At 40.1% G+C, this 15,065-nt stretch overlaps 1 protein-coding gene across 2 annotated transcripts in view; it reads right to left on the bottom strand.

Annotated features, from left to right (window-relative positions):
• LOC110375594 (unconventional myosin-XVIIIa) overlaps positions 1-15,065 on the bottom strand; it is a 245,879-nt gene that overhangs the window by 1,387 nt on the left and 229,427 nt on the right. Inside the window, exons 24-36 of one of the 2 annotated variants that reach the window (XM_064040283.1) lie at positions 12,480-12,623; positions 11,836-12,069; positions 6,653-6,769; positions 6,047-6,208; positions 5,372-5,548; positions 4,889-5,018; positions 4,456-4,603; positions 4,144-4,249; positions 3,838-4,035; positions 2,590-2,799; positions 1,409-1,575; positions 629-838; positions 169-276 (exon numbers count right to left, since the gene is read on the bottom strand). In XM_064040283.1, the coding sequence (XP_063896353.1) occupies positions 169-276; positions 629-838; positions 1,409-1,575; positions 2,590-2,799; positions 3,838-4,035; positions 4,144-4,249; positions 4,456-4,603; positions 4,889-5,018; positions 5,372-5,548; positions 6,047-6,208; positions 6,653-6,769; positions 11,836-12,069; positions 12,480-12,623 (2,111 nt within the window). Of the gene's footprint in view, positions 1-168; positions 277-628; positions 839-1,408; positions 1,576-2,589; positions 2,800-3,342; positions 4,036-4,143; positions 4,250-4,455; positions 4,604-4,888; positions 5,019-5,371; positions 5,549-6,046; positions 6,209-6,652; positions 6,770-11,835; positions 12,070-12,479; positions 12,624-15,065 lie in introns of those variants that run through there. The other variant, XM_064040282.1, reaches the window with a different exon arrangement.

Below are 15,065 nucleotides of genomic sequence, written 5' to 3' on the forward strand. Positions count from 1 at the left end.
TTTTAGAAGACACCTTTAGCAACGCCATCTTATCAGGATGGTTATAAATATTTCAGAAGACACGTGTCAGTCTCAGCGGTAATTTTATCATCTGTAGCCATTGTTGAGGGCCAGATACTCTTCCAACCAGTCTAAAGACAAAAGATTACATAAATTAGTAATACATACTTCTGTGTGTCTAGTTGCACGCTGTTCCGCGAGGGCGCGGAGGGGCTGAGCTTGTGGTTCGCCAGGAACGTGCCGATCGACTCGTCCGAGCTGTAGCTGTCGTTGTCGCTGCAAATATAAAGCAACATTAGAGAAAATCCATAAGTGTTATGTGACAAAATTAATTATGATCATACGTTTGAGGCACATAGAGGACAGCGAATGGCACTTTGATCGCAAGTGTATGTTTTTATTACATCAGCCACATATACACTTTCATATAGCACAGGCTAAGAACCTAATATTATGTCAAGAATTTAAGTAGGTATCCAAATAATCATATTTCAAAAATGTATTTCATCATCATCAACGTCATCCTTTTCATTGTGCCCCACTGTTGTAGCAATAATTATCATGCTTGTACAATGTGCGTTGGTCAACATGAAGATAATATAAACAGGAAAAACACAAAATATCTCACCTGTCAGTATCCCTAGAATCTCCCGGACTGGACAGATCCCCGGCTATAGCTTCCTGCAAGGCCGTAGCCCTCCTAGCAGCCAGCCTGGCTTCATCCCTCGCGGCTGCTGCATCAGCTGCGGCGGCCGATGCGGCTGCTTCGGCGGCTGCCTTAGCTCGACCAGCCTCGCTGAGCTTAGCGTTTAGAGCGCTGTTCTCTTCTTTGAGTTCGCTGTTGGGATAAAGTGTTGAGTTATTAGTAAAAATACAAATAGCAAGAATTTAAAGGCCATGTATCACTTGCCTGATCGAAATATAATGCCTATTGCATATCGATATCAATATTGAAAAAAAAAGGAATAATGTTTTTTTTCTAGTTAGGGAGGGCGTGTCCCTCGCTAATATGGAAACAGATATGGAATTTTCTTTTTGTCATAGAATCTAAAGTCTACTAGAACAACTGGCACATAGGCGAATACGCTGCACGGGCTGTGGTGGTGGCTACAATGGCAATTTTAACATATTTTTACATATTGATTGAAATTTGGATTTTGAAAACATTATGCCATGAGGTCTTATGAGGCGATTCCACCAAAATTTTGCTGTGCCCTACAGGGTCCACAATTGTACCTAGCTCTAAGTCAAATTGTAACACATATTCTATACATTGTGGAATGCAAATAAATACTATGAATATGAATGAGGGATCCATATAGAGGACAAGACTTGTCCGCCTTTCCAAAAAGAATGAGGTTATCAATTGTGATTTTTTAATACGTTTTTTTCGTTTGTACTGCCTTACCGTAGCTGCCTAGTAATCTTCCTGAGCTCGTCAGCAGCCAGCTGTTCTTTGGCCCGTGCGGTGGCTAACTCCTGTGCGAGTTGCTCATGAGCCTCGCGGAGCCGGGACAGCTGCCCTTCAAGTCGGGACCGCGCCGTCGCTTCCAGTTCTAAGCTGGATTCTAGTTCCTGTGGGGGTTAGTTTAAGGTTCAAGTTTCATAGTTCTCTGATAATTAAGGTTTACAATAAACGACGAATATAAAAATTAATAATAAATAAGTAAAACTTTGCTGTGCCCGACGGGGTCCATAATTGTTTCTTTTAATTTTACCCACCAGCCTGTACACATTATGGTATGCAATACCTTAAGTTATTGAGTACATAAATAAAAAATAGTTGTTGATGTTTTATTAGGTGGGGAGTTATGGGATGTGAGTGTAGCTAAAGGGAGTGTCAGAAGAAAGAAATCAACAGGTCCATTTGTTTTTGTGGAAAATTGTAAAAAAAAATGTTGGGGATAGAACGGGAGTGTCAGAATTTGGACGAGATTTTTTTTATTTTATGTTTAAAGAAGTTTCGAAAATCTTGATCGTGTTCTTTATTTCCAAAATATTTTTTGGCTCGCGAGTATATTTTTTTTTAATGGCGAAAATCATCAACTGACCCTCTGTGGGTTAGCAGCGGTGAGGGAGTGTCAGACTCTTACTGACTAAACACCGTCGTGTTCCGTCGTAGGCCTTTATGTACCAGGGCCGCGGTAACTCTTTCGAACAATCCCGCTACCAGGCCTTGTTCGTCTCGCTCTGCGCTGACGTGACCTGGCCTGACCTTGACCTGTATTTTTTTATTTTCACTGACCTTATATATTACTGATACTGACCTTATTATTGATAGCCGTGGTGGCCTAGTAGGTAAAGAACCAACCTCTCGAGTACTAGGGTGTGGGTTCGATTCCAGGTCAGGCAAGTACCAATGCAACTTTTCTAAGTTTGTATTTACTTTCTAAGCATAGCTTGGACACCAATGAATGATAAAAGGTGAGGGAAAACATCATGAGGAAACCTGGACTATATAGTCTGAAATCACCAACCCGCATTGAGCAAGCGTGGTGATTAATACTCAATCCTTCTCCATGTGAGAGGAGGCCGCAGCCCAGCAGTGGGACGTTAAAAAAAATGGCTGTAACAGTAACAGTAACTGACCTTATTTCTAAGCTCCAGTCGTCTCTCAGCCTCCATATGTCCATGCGAGTGTCCTGCCTCAGCATGCGCCAGCTTGGCAGTAAGCTCCGCCAGCTTGTCCCGAGCTGCCCTAGCTTCTTCAGCGGCGGCGTCGGCGCGGGCGCAGGCCTCGCGCGTTTCGCTTTGAGCTGCGCAGAGCGCTGATGTGCTGGATCGATATTTTTTGAGGAGCTGAAAAAAATATTGGTTGGTTAGAAGATGAAGAGAGAATATGATTTGCGGAAAATTTGTGTTAGGACATACAGTTGTACATTTCCAAGTAACGGTTAAAATGTTCATTTTGTGACGTTTAGCAGAATTTTAGTTTACTTTAGTTGGATCTTGGATCCAACAAAGTTTTACACGATTGACAATCGATGGTGTACATAAGTTATGATATTTATCTACATATATATGTACTTACTTACATAAAACATTAAAAAAGAAGCAAATGGTTCATGAAAGAATTGTATATTTCTAAATTTTTTATAATTTTAGTTCCATGGTACGTCGACTCTCGCTCTGCTCGCTTCTAGCGCAGCATTAACTTACAAAGCATTGTCACTATATCTAATGTAACACATACCTCAGCAGCCTCCTCTTCTGCATCATCTAGCTGTGCCCTGGCAGCAGCAGCATCTCGTGCGGCGGTCATCGCTCGCTCGGCCGCGTCGAGTCTCGCTCTGCTCGCTTCTAGCGCAGCATTAACTTACAAAGCATTGTCACTATATCTAATGTAACACATACCTCAGCAGCCTCCTCTTCTGCATCATCTAGCTGTGCCCTGGCAGCAGCAGCATCTCGTGCGGCGGTCATCGCTCGCTCGGCCGCGTCGAGTCTCGCTCTGCTCGCTTCTAGCGCAGCATTAACTTACAAAGCATTGTCACTATATCTAATGTAACACATACCTCAGCAGCCTCCTCTTCTGCATCATCTAGCTGTGCCCTGGCAGCAGCAGCATCTCGTGCGGCGGTCATCGCTCGCTCGGCCGCGTCGAGTCTCGCTCTGCTCGCTTCTAGCGCAGCATTAACTTACAAAGCATTGTCACTATATCTAATGTAACACATACCTCAGCAGCCTCCTCTTCTGCATCATCTAGCTGTGCCCTGGCAGCAGCAGCATCTCGTGCGGCGGTCATCGCTCGCTCGGCCGCGTCGAGTCTCGCTCTGCTCGCTTCTAGCGCAGCATTAACTTACAAAGCATTGTCACTATATCTAATGTAACACATACCTCAGCAGCCTCCTCTTCTGCATCATCTAGCTGTGCCCTGGCAGCAGCAGCATCTCGTGCGGCGGTCATCGCTCGCTCGGCCGCGTCGACTCTCGCTCTGCTCGCTTCCTCTAGAGCGGCGTTCGCTTCCGCCGCTTCCGCTTCGGCCGCTTGACGGGCTTTGGTTGCTGCGCGGACGGCTAGCTCTAGGTCTTCAACCTGGAGAAAAAAACGGTTTTTATTTATATTCGTAAATGAAAAGTTATTGCGTTGAAAATCACGCCAATCTCAATTACGGATAGGAACATTTTTATGAAGTTTACATACCTGGTTCTTCAGCTGTCTGATCTGTGCCTTAGCTCCTCCTTCCTTTTCTTTCTGTTCAAGCATGGTTTGCGCGTCACGGAGTAAAGCACGGTATCTCTTCAGGTCCCTAGAATGAAATACACTTATCATTATCATGAACGAAAGGGGTACTGAGGTACATTAGGTATTTATTTTGTGTATAGGAATCACAATAACATATGTGGAGGCTTATTTTTATCCATGTACGAAAGTATTGGTCATATCGCTCTCTTGCAGCAGGCTTCGCTCCGAATGCTCGCTCTAGCAGCGGCCCCAGTTCCCTGCAGTGCTTACCTCTTGAGCCTCTGCAGCAGCTGAGCCTGTTCATGGTTCTCGGCCCTGGCGGTCTCCTCGAGCGCGGCGAGGCGTCGCTCCAGCTCGTGTCGCTCGCGCAGCAGCAGGCTTCGCTCCGAATGCTCGCTCTCTAGCTGGCTTTCTAGCACTGTGACGAGGGAAATAAATAAATTTTAATATACAAAAAATTTATGATAAATAAACTAAAACTAAAAAAAAAGATAAGATGAAAATGAAGAAGAAGAAAAGAAGAAAAATAAAAAAGGAGACATGTAAAACAAATATTACTATTAAAGACTGCTATATTTCTTTATGCTACATTTCACATCATAAGCCATACAGGCAGATTTTCGAAGACTCTAACACCAAGTCCCAAAAGGTCTTATTCTTCTCCCTAATCCTGCAAAAACCCCTCAAAGTAAACACAACTTACTCTTAAGCTTCTTGGCAGCATTAGCCCTGGTTTCCTCCATCTCGTCATCCCTGGCAGCGGCTTCTAGTCGCGCCTCCTTGCGTTGTTGTTCTAGCAGCATCTCGAGTCGGAGCTTCGAGCTTTCCAATAGCTGGAGAGAGAGTGGAATATTGGGTTATTGTCTATTTAAATAGGACTTGCAAATGGTGTACAAAATTAAGGGGTTTGAAATCCAACTGAAATGGTATTTGGATGACAATATGATTTTGTTTCCCGAAAAATTCTGTTTTAAAATCTGTTCAGTAAGAAACGGTCACTACACAGTTTGCCGTTGCCGTGCGTTTCAGAGAAATGCAACCTGTGGTGTGAGTGTAACAAAACTTCATCACCTACTTTTGGTCGTTTTAACAAATGAGTCTAGCAAGACCTATCAAAACTCCTTCCAGTAACTGACTTGCACCTGTCAGAAACTCCTCACTCACTTCCTACTCGTCGCCAACTGACCTGTATCTGTCCGGCCAGCTCGTCGAGCTCCTCCTCCTGGTCGCGGACCCTCCTCTCGAGCTCCGTCTTGTTCCTCCTGAGCGCGGACAGCTCGTCCCCTCCGCCGCCGCGCTCCTCAAGCTCCCGCGTCGCCGCAGCCAGGCGCTCTTCTTTCAGCTCCAGTTCCAGACGAGCTTCCTGTGGAACAAAAGAAGGGTTCCTTCAGACACAAATACCGGTAAAGTTCCTATTATTTCGTTGACTACTATGATGTCAATAGTTGCCAAATTCGGAAAAGCTCCTCAAAGACAAGATCTGTACGAAAAATGCCCAAGAAGTCACACGAAAGTTGACGATAGCAAAGTTATTTAGTGCGAACTGTTTACTCACAGAGGAACCTGTGTGTAACGAGGAACAGATGGTCAAGCAAAGCTTGGTGCGGTCAGTCCATGGATGGATTAGCATCTATGACATAGCGTGTTACTCAGAAGAATTATAAGTGGGTCCCGGCTGTCATTTACATCTTTGTCAGTCGTTACGTCTAATCTAATACTAGCCTTCATATCATAGGGTATCGAGTATCGGATTACTCAAGAAACTGGGTTAAGAAGATCTAACAGCCAGTTGTTCTAAAAAGCTGGTACTGGTCTGGAAGCTGACCCTATCACCGGAAAAGGCTAGGCAGATGATACTCACAGAGAGGCTCTGTTCGACGGCATACTTCTCGGCGTGAGCCTGGTCCCTCTCGCGCGACAGTCGTTCCTTGGCGCTGCGCTCTCGCTTCAACTCCTCCTGGGCTGCTTGCAGCTCGCCGTCGAATTTACGTTGGCGTTTCTCTAGGAGATTGTTGCGGCATGTCTGCAAATGGACGAAGGGGTTAATATGGGCATTGGAAGTCAAGAGGCAGAAAAGGGGTTTAATATAGGACACCAAGAAAGATACTAGAAACTTTGGAGTCAAGAAGACCATGGTCTGGCAAATACAGTCTTAGGACGGTGGTCACACTGTCTTTGCAATAAATACATATATTTATAGGTATGCCAATTTCTTTAGCTCAAGCATATGAGGAGAGCTTTCGGTCTTGCTTTTCAAGCCTTATGTACAGGGTCTTACAAATAAGACGTAAAGCTGAAAGTACCCGATACTTTAAAAATATAATCTGTTTTTCATTGGTATGCCAACTTTATTACAATTGATACCTAATACCTACGGAAAGCAAATATTTACAGTATTCTCTTGACATTTTTATGGGTTACTTTAACTTATATAAATAATATTATTAGCTTATAATATTTTACATACCTGTTCATCCAGCAGAGATCGAAGGTCAGCCATATCGTTGGTGAGCTTCTGCAGCTTGCGCTTCCACTGCGCCGCCACTGCGCGCTGCTCCTCCACTTCTTCGTAAGCATCTTGCACCTGGGGGTAGAGGAATATCATGAGTTATTGTTACTAACAGTCATGCGCCAAACTTAATGGCGGCTTGCAACTAATGTCCGAGCAGAAGTCGCTGATCATATGGTAAGAAACCTGTCAAATACCAATCGAATTTGTTTAACGGGTTAATTAAGGGTAGTTCGCCTGAGTAAAGATTTATACTTCACAGGTTAAACTTAAAACTCAATAACAATCTCATTAAAATCTATTGTACCAATATAACAAAGCTAGGCAGTTTGCTGAGACGCGTAAATCTTAAGAACTAATGTGCCGACTTCTAGAATCCAGTGTCAGATAGTCCATTTAATTTATCGAGGAACGCTATACTTAGACTACTTTTTGAACAGATACTCGAAGTACTTAATTCCCACGGGACGCGGGTGAAACCGCATGCGGAAACTAGTATCAACAAAAAGGATATGACTAACTGCATCGAAGGCCAAACATCTCAAAACACCAGATTTTCCATACGAAACAGCACTAACAACGCCATTAAACCAATTCGTATTAAAACGAGACGTATTACGAAACTTTATGTACACGAGACGGCGTTGGACGAACGCCAAAAGTTAACCGATTACGATAAAACAACTAAATTATATTATTATTGTTAAACTGAATAATTTCTTACTCAAGTGCACTAACCTCCGTTTCTTCCTCCATTTAGTAGGTTTTTATGATCAAGAGATTTTTTCAAAATATTTTGGAATTACGAAACACAAATGTCATCAACCTTTGGTATTTGAAATGTGATAGGTACCTACAGGATTTTTCATTATATGTTCTTTGCCCAGTTGTAATTTTAAACACACTTTGAACTTTCTACATCATAACTTTGGGCTCTATGTAATTAGTGAAACTTTTAACTGTTGGTCCACCAATTAAGATTACTTTTATCACTTTTTAAAATATGTCACTTTCCACTCGATTTCCTATTTCAAAATTTATTATTCCACATTAAAACGAAGCGATTCTTTCTTAACTGGCCTCAATAAACTGAATGATGACACCAGTAAAATAAAAACCAGCTTTATCAGCAGTTGAAAGCATTCACTTCAATATAATAAAATAAAATGCATTATTATCATTATTTTAAATGCACAACGTTCATAAACTATACGCATATCAACTTTTTATAGTTACACTCAAGAATTTATCACACAAAATGTTTCGTCACTGGCTTTTAATAAAAAATATGGCGGGAATTTGTTACTCAATTTGAAATTCGAATCTCACTCTTCAGTTTTTTTTAATTCAAATACTTTCAAAAGAGGTTTTAAACACAAAGTATTGATTGTATTAAAAATTAAAATGTCATGTTATATCGTTGATAGTTGACCGAAATATGACGCCGAAGAATCGAGATCGCATGGGAACCTGAGGTTTGATATCGGAAAACCGCGCCAAGGATGAGATATGTCGAGATAAAACATGATTAGACGGCTTGTAAACCTAGACGTTAAGGCCTCTTTAGTAGTAAACCACTAGAAGATTTAACCTGTTGTGTGTTCAATGAATTCATGTCAACAAAAATACATATGACTTTAGAGGTAGCTTTTTAAAATAAATATAGGTGTAACGATACTCAATAGACGCAGGTAATAATGTATTAATAGCTCGTTCATAGCAACAGGTAGGATTTATATTTGTTTGCCAACCGTACGGCCTAGGTCATGGATGTTCCCTATAAATACTATACAAACGTTTATAGTGTGATTACAATTTGCAGATATTTTGAGATTTTTTCATCATCATGTTGAATTGGAAATGGATAATCAAGGTGGAATATAATGACTTACTACCTATACTAATGGGTTTTAATTTATTTTTTCGTATTTGATTTTAAGCTTCCTTGGCATAGGTACTTAGGTTTTTTAGTTTTTCAGAAATATAAGAGAGATTGTTAAAATCGAAAACGGGTCTATGAGGATGACGATAACATTGTTAACAGTTGTTTTTACCACACTAATTATTTCCGAAAATAAGTACGGCTACTCACGAGTATTTTCAGAACTTCATTGAAAGTCGATCATACTCGTACAAACAAAACCGCCCACGATCCGCCTACTGAATGACGACAGACGTTGTCATTTTCAATGCAATTTCCAAAATTAAAACCATCATTATTCATGTAGACAAGTTTTTTTGTAACATTTTGAAGTTGCATGATCTTTTTGTTGATGTAGTTTTACGCAATACTGAAAACCGAAATACATTATTAAAAAAGCGGCTAAGCGCGAGTCTAACTCGCGACCGGAGGGGCCGTGCTATAAAAAAAATCATGATTGTCATATGTGAGCCCCTAAAATATTGATTTTATTCTAATTTTCAGTATTTAATGTTATACTTAGTGGCAACATAAGATCCAGCAATTATGTGAAAATTTCAACTGTCTAGCTATCACAGTTCTAGAGATACAGTCTGGTCACAGACAGACAGATGGACAACGAAGTCTTAGTTATAGGGTCCCATTTTACCCTTTCAAAATCTGTACCACGTATCGAGTCCCCGACCATAGACAACTTTGAAAAGAACCTCTTTATGCCATGGAATCTTCAAAATGAGTTCACAAAGTTATTTCCAGATTCAAAATAATTTAATGTTCAGCTTCAATGACAAATTCTTTGGGTAAAAATAAAACTGTATGTAGGCGGGTGTTGAATTGTTGATACGGAAACACGGCATAAACATCGTAATTATTGTCTATGGTGATCAATGAGGTTTTAGTAAAAAAGATTTTAGTGCAGCAATTCGGTTATTGCGTACCATGTTATTATAAAAAAGTAAGAAATATTACACAGTTAATTTAAAGATGTTTTTCTGTCTGGAATATTTTGTTTGTGGAAGAATTCATCGCTCTGGAATTTGTTGTCATTACAATTTGAACGCAATTTTTATTTTTTGTTTTGATTTATCTGGGCCAAATGCATTGCTATTGAATGTTTGTTTTTAAACAAAATCACGTCTTTTAAAGATGAGTAATAAAGTCACTTCTCTTGTTTATTTTCTTTCAAATATCTACTACATATTCTCTCAAACATAGCCCCATAATTTCTCACCCCCGCACTCAGAGACATGTAATGATTACTTAAGTCACTCTTCAGTGACAGATTCTCATAGAAATTCTGCACTAAGGAACGGCTTAGGTTACAATTGAATGCCTCTGAGTATAACCATTATCCGTCTTACCAAAAACTTTTAAGCGTCAGTTTAAGACTTGTCTAAAAATATTTTTATTATGACGCATTTTGCAGCCACAATTTTTTTAGACAAGTGTAAAACAGATGTTTAAGTTTTTAAATACTACAAAAAACAAATGAACAAACTCAGCTACAAATCTGACCCAAAATACACGTTCAAAACTTTGTACATTTAACAACAATATAAAGACTCTTTAAGTAGCAATAAAGGAAACCGGTCCTATTAAAAACTAAAGAGGTTTGTTTACAAAATTATGCAGTTTAGTATGGCGTATGCGCACGTTTCAGCCTTGTTACAGTTTTAAAACCTTGGGTGTTACGTGAAGATTATGATGAAAAATTACTGACCTCTTGGTTATGCTGTGGTAGTTAAATCAAACTTAAAGTGGAATGTATGATGAGGTGCGGGAAATTGGAATATGAATGGGTTAACATTAGATATGGATATGAGGTTAGAGCTTGTTAAATTCATAAGTAAGTATGTCATAAGTATACCCGCAGGCTACGGAACAGAATCCGTGTGGAAAAAAATAATTTAGGTCAAAACATCGTACATCTTTTCAAAATATTTATCATCTCAAGAACAATTACTAAGGATTCCTAAAGTTAACTTAGAATTCCTACGAAATCGTGTCTGATTTACCTCAAACTGTCTGAAACTGCACCTAATAACCCAATAAACTTTGGATGAACGGCGCATCAAACGCTCGTCAATAAGTTCAGCGCTTCCCAAGATAAGCGCAGACAGACAGACCAAATAAACAACCTTAATGCAATGTTGCTAACGTAGGAAGGAAATTAGGATAGTTATTTTAATACTACGTAATACTTTCTGGGCTACATGTACCTAAGAAAGATCGATTTTTGAATCGAAAAATAACCATTTCTCGTCATCTCTTTTATCAGCAAGGATATAGGTTATGTTTGGTTTTTAAACCGGGAGTGCGGAGTTTATATGGGACACGGATGAAATTACGGGAAACGGCGACTTTACACTAATATAATAATGAAAAAAAAATGTGTGTTCGTTTCTTTGTTTGTAGCCTAAAGACTCGGAAATCACTAAACCGATTTGTAAAATCCTTTCAATGCTGGGAAGCTACATAATTCTCGAGTGACATAGGCTACATATTTATATAGGTATAGACAGTTTTTTCCCCGAGACGCGGTTGAAACCACGGGAAACAGTTTCCTAGTAGTACCATATCCCCGCATATGTACCCGCAGTCAAAACTTCGCGTAAACAATATACGTAGAATAGCAACAAACAAGCCGATGTAGGATGTTATTCGCGCTGTGTTCACGTTAACCTATTTATGTAAACACGGCCATTCAGCATTTACAACTTCCGCGAAAATAACCGCATTGACCAGAACGTACTCAAAGATTCAATAATAATGTTATTGTTGCAGTGCGAAATATAAAAATAATGGCTTTTCTCCGCAGTTTCACTCAAGCGCGTCCCGGGGATCTTCTCGCACCCAGACAAAAAGTAGACTAAAACTTTCCTCGTTGCAAGGGTTACCTACACAGAATATTTTTTTGAATCGGCCCAGTGATCCCTGCGCGTCCAATTTTAATAAGTAAACATATTTGATTATTACTGAACATTGAAACATCGAATTTTCCGCGAAGTTAGAAAAACTCCACACATCAAAGTAAATTCTATGTCTAGACATTAATGTAAAATCTTAAATCTTACACTTTCTATCTTCAATCGGTTAAAAACCGGGCACTTCTTAAGAACATAGTCAGCCATTTTGAAAGTTGACTTAGGAAATCCTCAAAACGCTTTTCGTCTAGAGACTCCAAGACCCATTTATTTGACAAATATAATCAGTTTCTTACCTTCTTCTCCAGCTGCTTCTTAACAGTGACCAGCTGTTCGAGGTCATCCTCATGCTGTCTGCGCAGCTGAGCTCTCAGGAGTTGCAGCTCACGGTGAGCTCTCTCGAACCTTCGCTTGTATTTGTCTCCTGAGGCTGATGCGTCGGCTTCTGAACCTTCGGAGTCTGATGGTTCGGCGCCCCCGCTGTCGGCGGAGCGCCAGTGGAGGAGTTCGAGTTCTAGGCGTTCGGAGGCCTAAAGGAGAAAAGTTTGTTAGCATCTTCGTGTGTATCAAGAGTGATAAATAACAGTGTACAAATATTATTATTCTGTATATTTCTGAATTTGTCCCATCTACTTAAAATAAGACTTCACTCTACTTAATTCAGATGATGCTTTATAAAGAAACTTCTTCACTTTATTTAATAAACTCAATGGATATTTCAAGCCCCAATTGAATAAATAGTGCGTGCGTAACATTTCTTTTCAATGGTAATTGTTACAAAAGACCTACCTTTTTAATCTTTTAAGCAATATAATGTGGTTAGTTAGTACTAATATTTAAATGGCTCCATTGGGAAGAAATCTACTCACTGTTCCTACATTCACAACTTTTTAATGTGCTGCTCTTTTAAAGTAATAATTAACTCTTATCAATAACCCACCTGCTGCAGTCGTTGGTTGTTAGCCAAGAGGTCCCTATTGTCCCTCTCAACGCGGAGTCGTTCGGCCGCTTCAGCATCAGCTCGCTCGGTGGCCAGGCCAGCCGCCGCCCTTTCCTCTGCGAGCTCGCCACCAACTTCGGATAGCTGGAGACAATAATAAAACAATTATAATTTTGCTGACAAAAAATAAGTGGGCAATATAATTGGGACACATAAAAACGCAAAATATACTTTTTGTTTTTCTCTTAATCAGAAGGTATTTGGAAGATGCCTAATCTTCCAAATTCATCACTGAATGAAAGAAGAGACGACCCTGATTAGGAAAATGTCATAAATTAAAAGTAAATATCCCTATAGATCAGAACAAGACAAATATAATAAGAAAGGCCAAGTATCTATTGTTTAGCTCTTTTCTGTCAATCTCCCACAATATTATAATACCTTATCTAATAATAAACATTAAACGTCATTAGCTCTCAACTGTCTATCTCTCATAGTTTAACAATTTATGTAATAATAAACATCAAACATCAAGGTGCTTCGCCCCATGACATTACATTGATAGGTTTCCCTCGAGGCTATGGGATGCTTTCAGAGTTTATGAGGTCAAACCGCCAGCAGCAGTGAAAGTGTTGAACGTTTTATTTGAACAACCTTACGTATGTGATTGCGAGACATTTTCTTAGCTAGTTTCCTAAAAAATAATAATTAGTCCGTCTTGTAGATTGTCCAAAATTAAGCGACACGTATTTTTTCTTTTTTAAATTGGATCAGAACTTGTTAAGATATAGCGTGTTAAAGTTGAGTGTGACGTCACAAGTTGCTACAATTTTCAGGACACTGTGACGTAAAAGGCCCCCACTCCTAATTTTTGAAGTGTATTATCTTTGTCATTTTATGTTTAATTTAAAAAAGAAAAAATACGTATCCAATATTTTTTGATTATCTAAAAAGCGGACTAAATATTATTTCATTATTTCAACCCTGGACCCTATTGGATTTATAATATGACATGAGTACTTTCCAGTGAAAATAATAAATGGAGTGAGTAGCACCAAACAATATAGAGAATATTAGAGACCATTAACCGCGCGGGATGTCAGCCAATAATAAGTATCGCCATAAAATAATAGAATATTAATGTCAGCTATGAAACTCTTTAATGGCACGCCAAGCCTTCCTGCCAAGCCAAGCCATAGCACGTACAAGTGTTTAAAATATTCCATAGTCTATAGTCTACGACAAATCGTTTAACTTAGAAAGTAGGTAATTGCAATGTTCCTAGTCGTTAGCGGTTAATTCTTCACTACCGCGTCAACCAGTGTGTGATTATCGCACCATAACAATAAGGCAACACCTAGCCTGTTAGTAATAACAAATGACGGGTCAACGATCATTAAGATGTCGGTCTAACACCTTAATAATCCCTCGTTACTCTTACTTATTGACACCGTAATCATGAGGCTGAATGAAATTAACTAAGCGGCAACATTTCAAACATAACAAGTTAAATTTGGAACGCGCTGACGCGCAGAGTAGGTGGCCTAACCAACGTATTAACTCTCTGGCGAATTCGCAACGAAAGCAACCTTTAACTCTTGCCAAAAGCGCACACAATATCTACAAAAAATCCACAAACGTTAGAAAAAAAAACGCAAGCTTCCTGTTTCAGTTTGAGTGACAATGTCGTAATACCTTGCTGACTGACGAGGCAGAATCTCGCGTTGGAGTCGACTCGCCGTCGCAAGAAATCAACAATGAGAAAAAAATGTTTTGGCAAGCGACGCGCGTGCGGTAATAGAAAGCCAACTGCCACTGTATCAAGCGCCACTGGTAGCCCGTGAAACTATCCTAAGCAGTCGGCGATAATTTATTGCAGTGTATTAGCCTTATCTTTACGAGCATCGCCAACTCTTTGGAACATTTGTACGTTATGAAATAAAGAATTTAAGCGTAAACATGAGTCACCTCATCCATTTCGGAGACAGTTGTTCGGTCTTCCGATATTCCCCGACTGGATCTGCAGATACTGCTGGCTCTGCTCCCACTCCGGCTGAACAGCGTGAAACCCTTGATCATGATGTTCGTCGCGGACTTAGATCTTCCTACTCTTCTCTTCTTTCCATCAAACATCATGTCAGAGTCATCTTTGTGTCCTAATCGTCGCCATTCGTCCATAACATGGTCAGTTCTTTGCAAGAAGCTGTCGATTTTATTGCTCAAATAGTTGGAAGATGTTCCTTCTTCCATATGAGCTGCTACTGGCTTGAATTTCTGCCGGATGGGTTGTTTGTTGCAGCCGAGCACGAAAGACATGTTAGCATCGAACACAACAGGGGCCTGTTCTCTGGACCTTAGTTCTTTTAAATCTACTCTTTCGGAAATATCACAGGTTTGTGGGTACATTCTTCTAGGTGTAGGCGTTCTGCTGTTGTATATTGTGGAGTTCATACTCGAAGAACGGGAAAGTGGTACGAAGGTCCCGTTGCTGCTGCATGTTGAGTACTGGCTGGCTGAACTGCGGATGCTGCTGTATGAAGACGGACTCGGAGACCTCGAGGTCAATAAATTAACAGGCACATGTCT

The sequence above is a fragment of the Helicoverpa armigera genome, chromosome 22, assembly GCF_030705265.1.
Source record: "Helicoverpa armigera isolate CAAS_96S chromosome 22, ASM3070526v1, whole genome shotgun sequence".
In the NCBI taxonomy this organism is placed as follows: Eukaryota; Metazoa; Arthropoda; class Insecta; order Lepidoptera; family Noctuidae; genus Helicoverpa; species Helicoverpa armigera.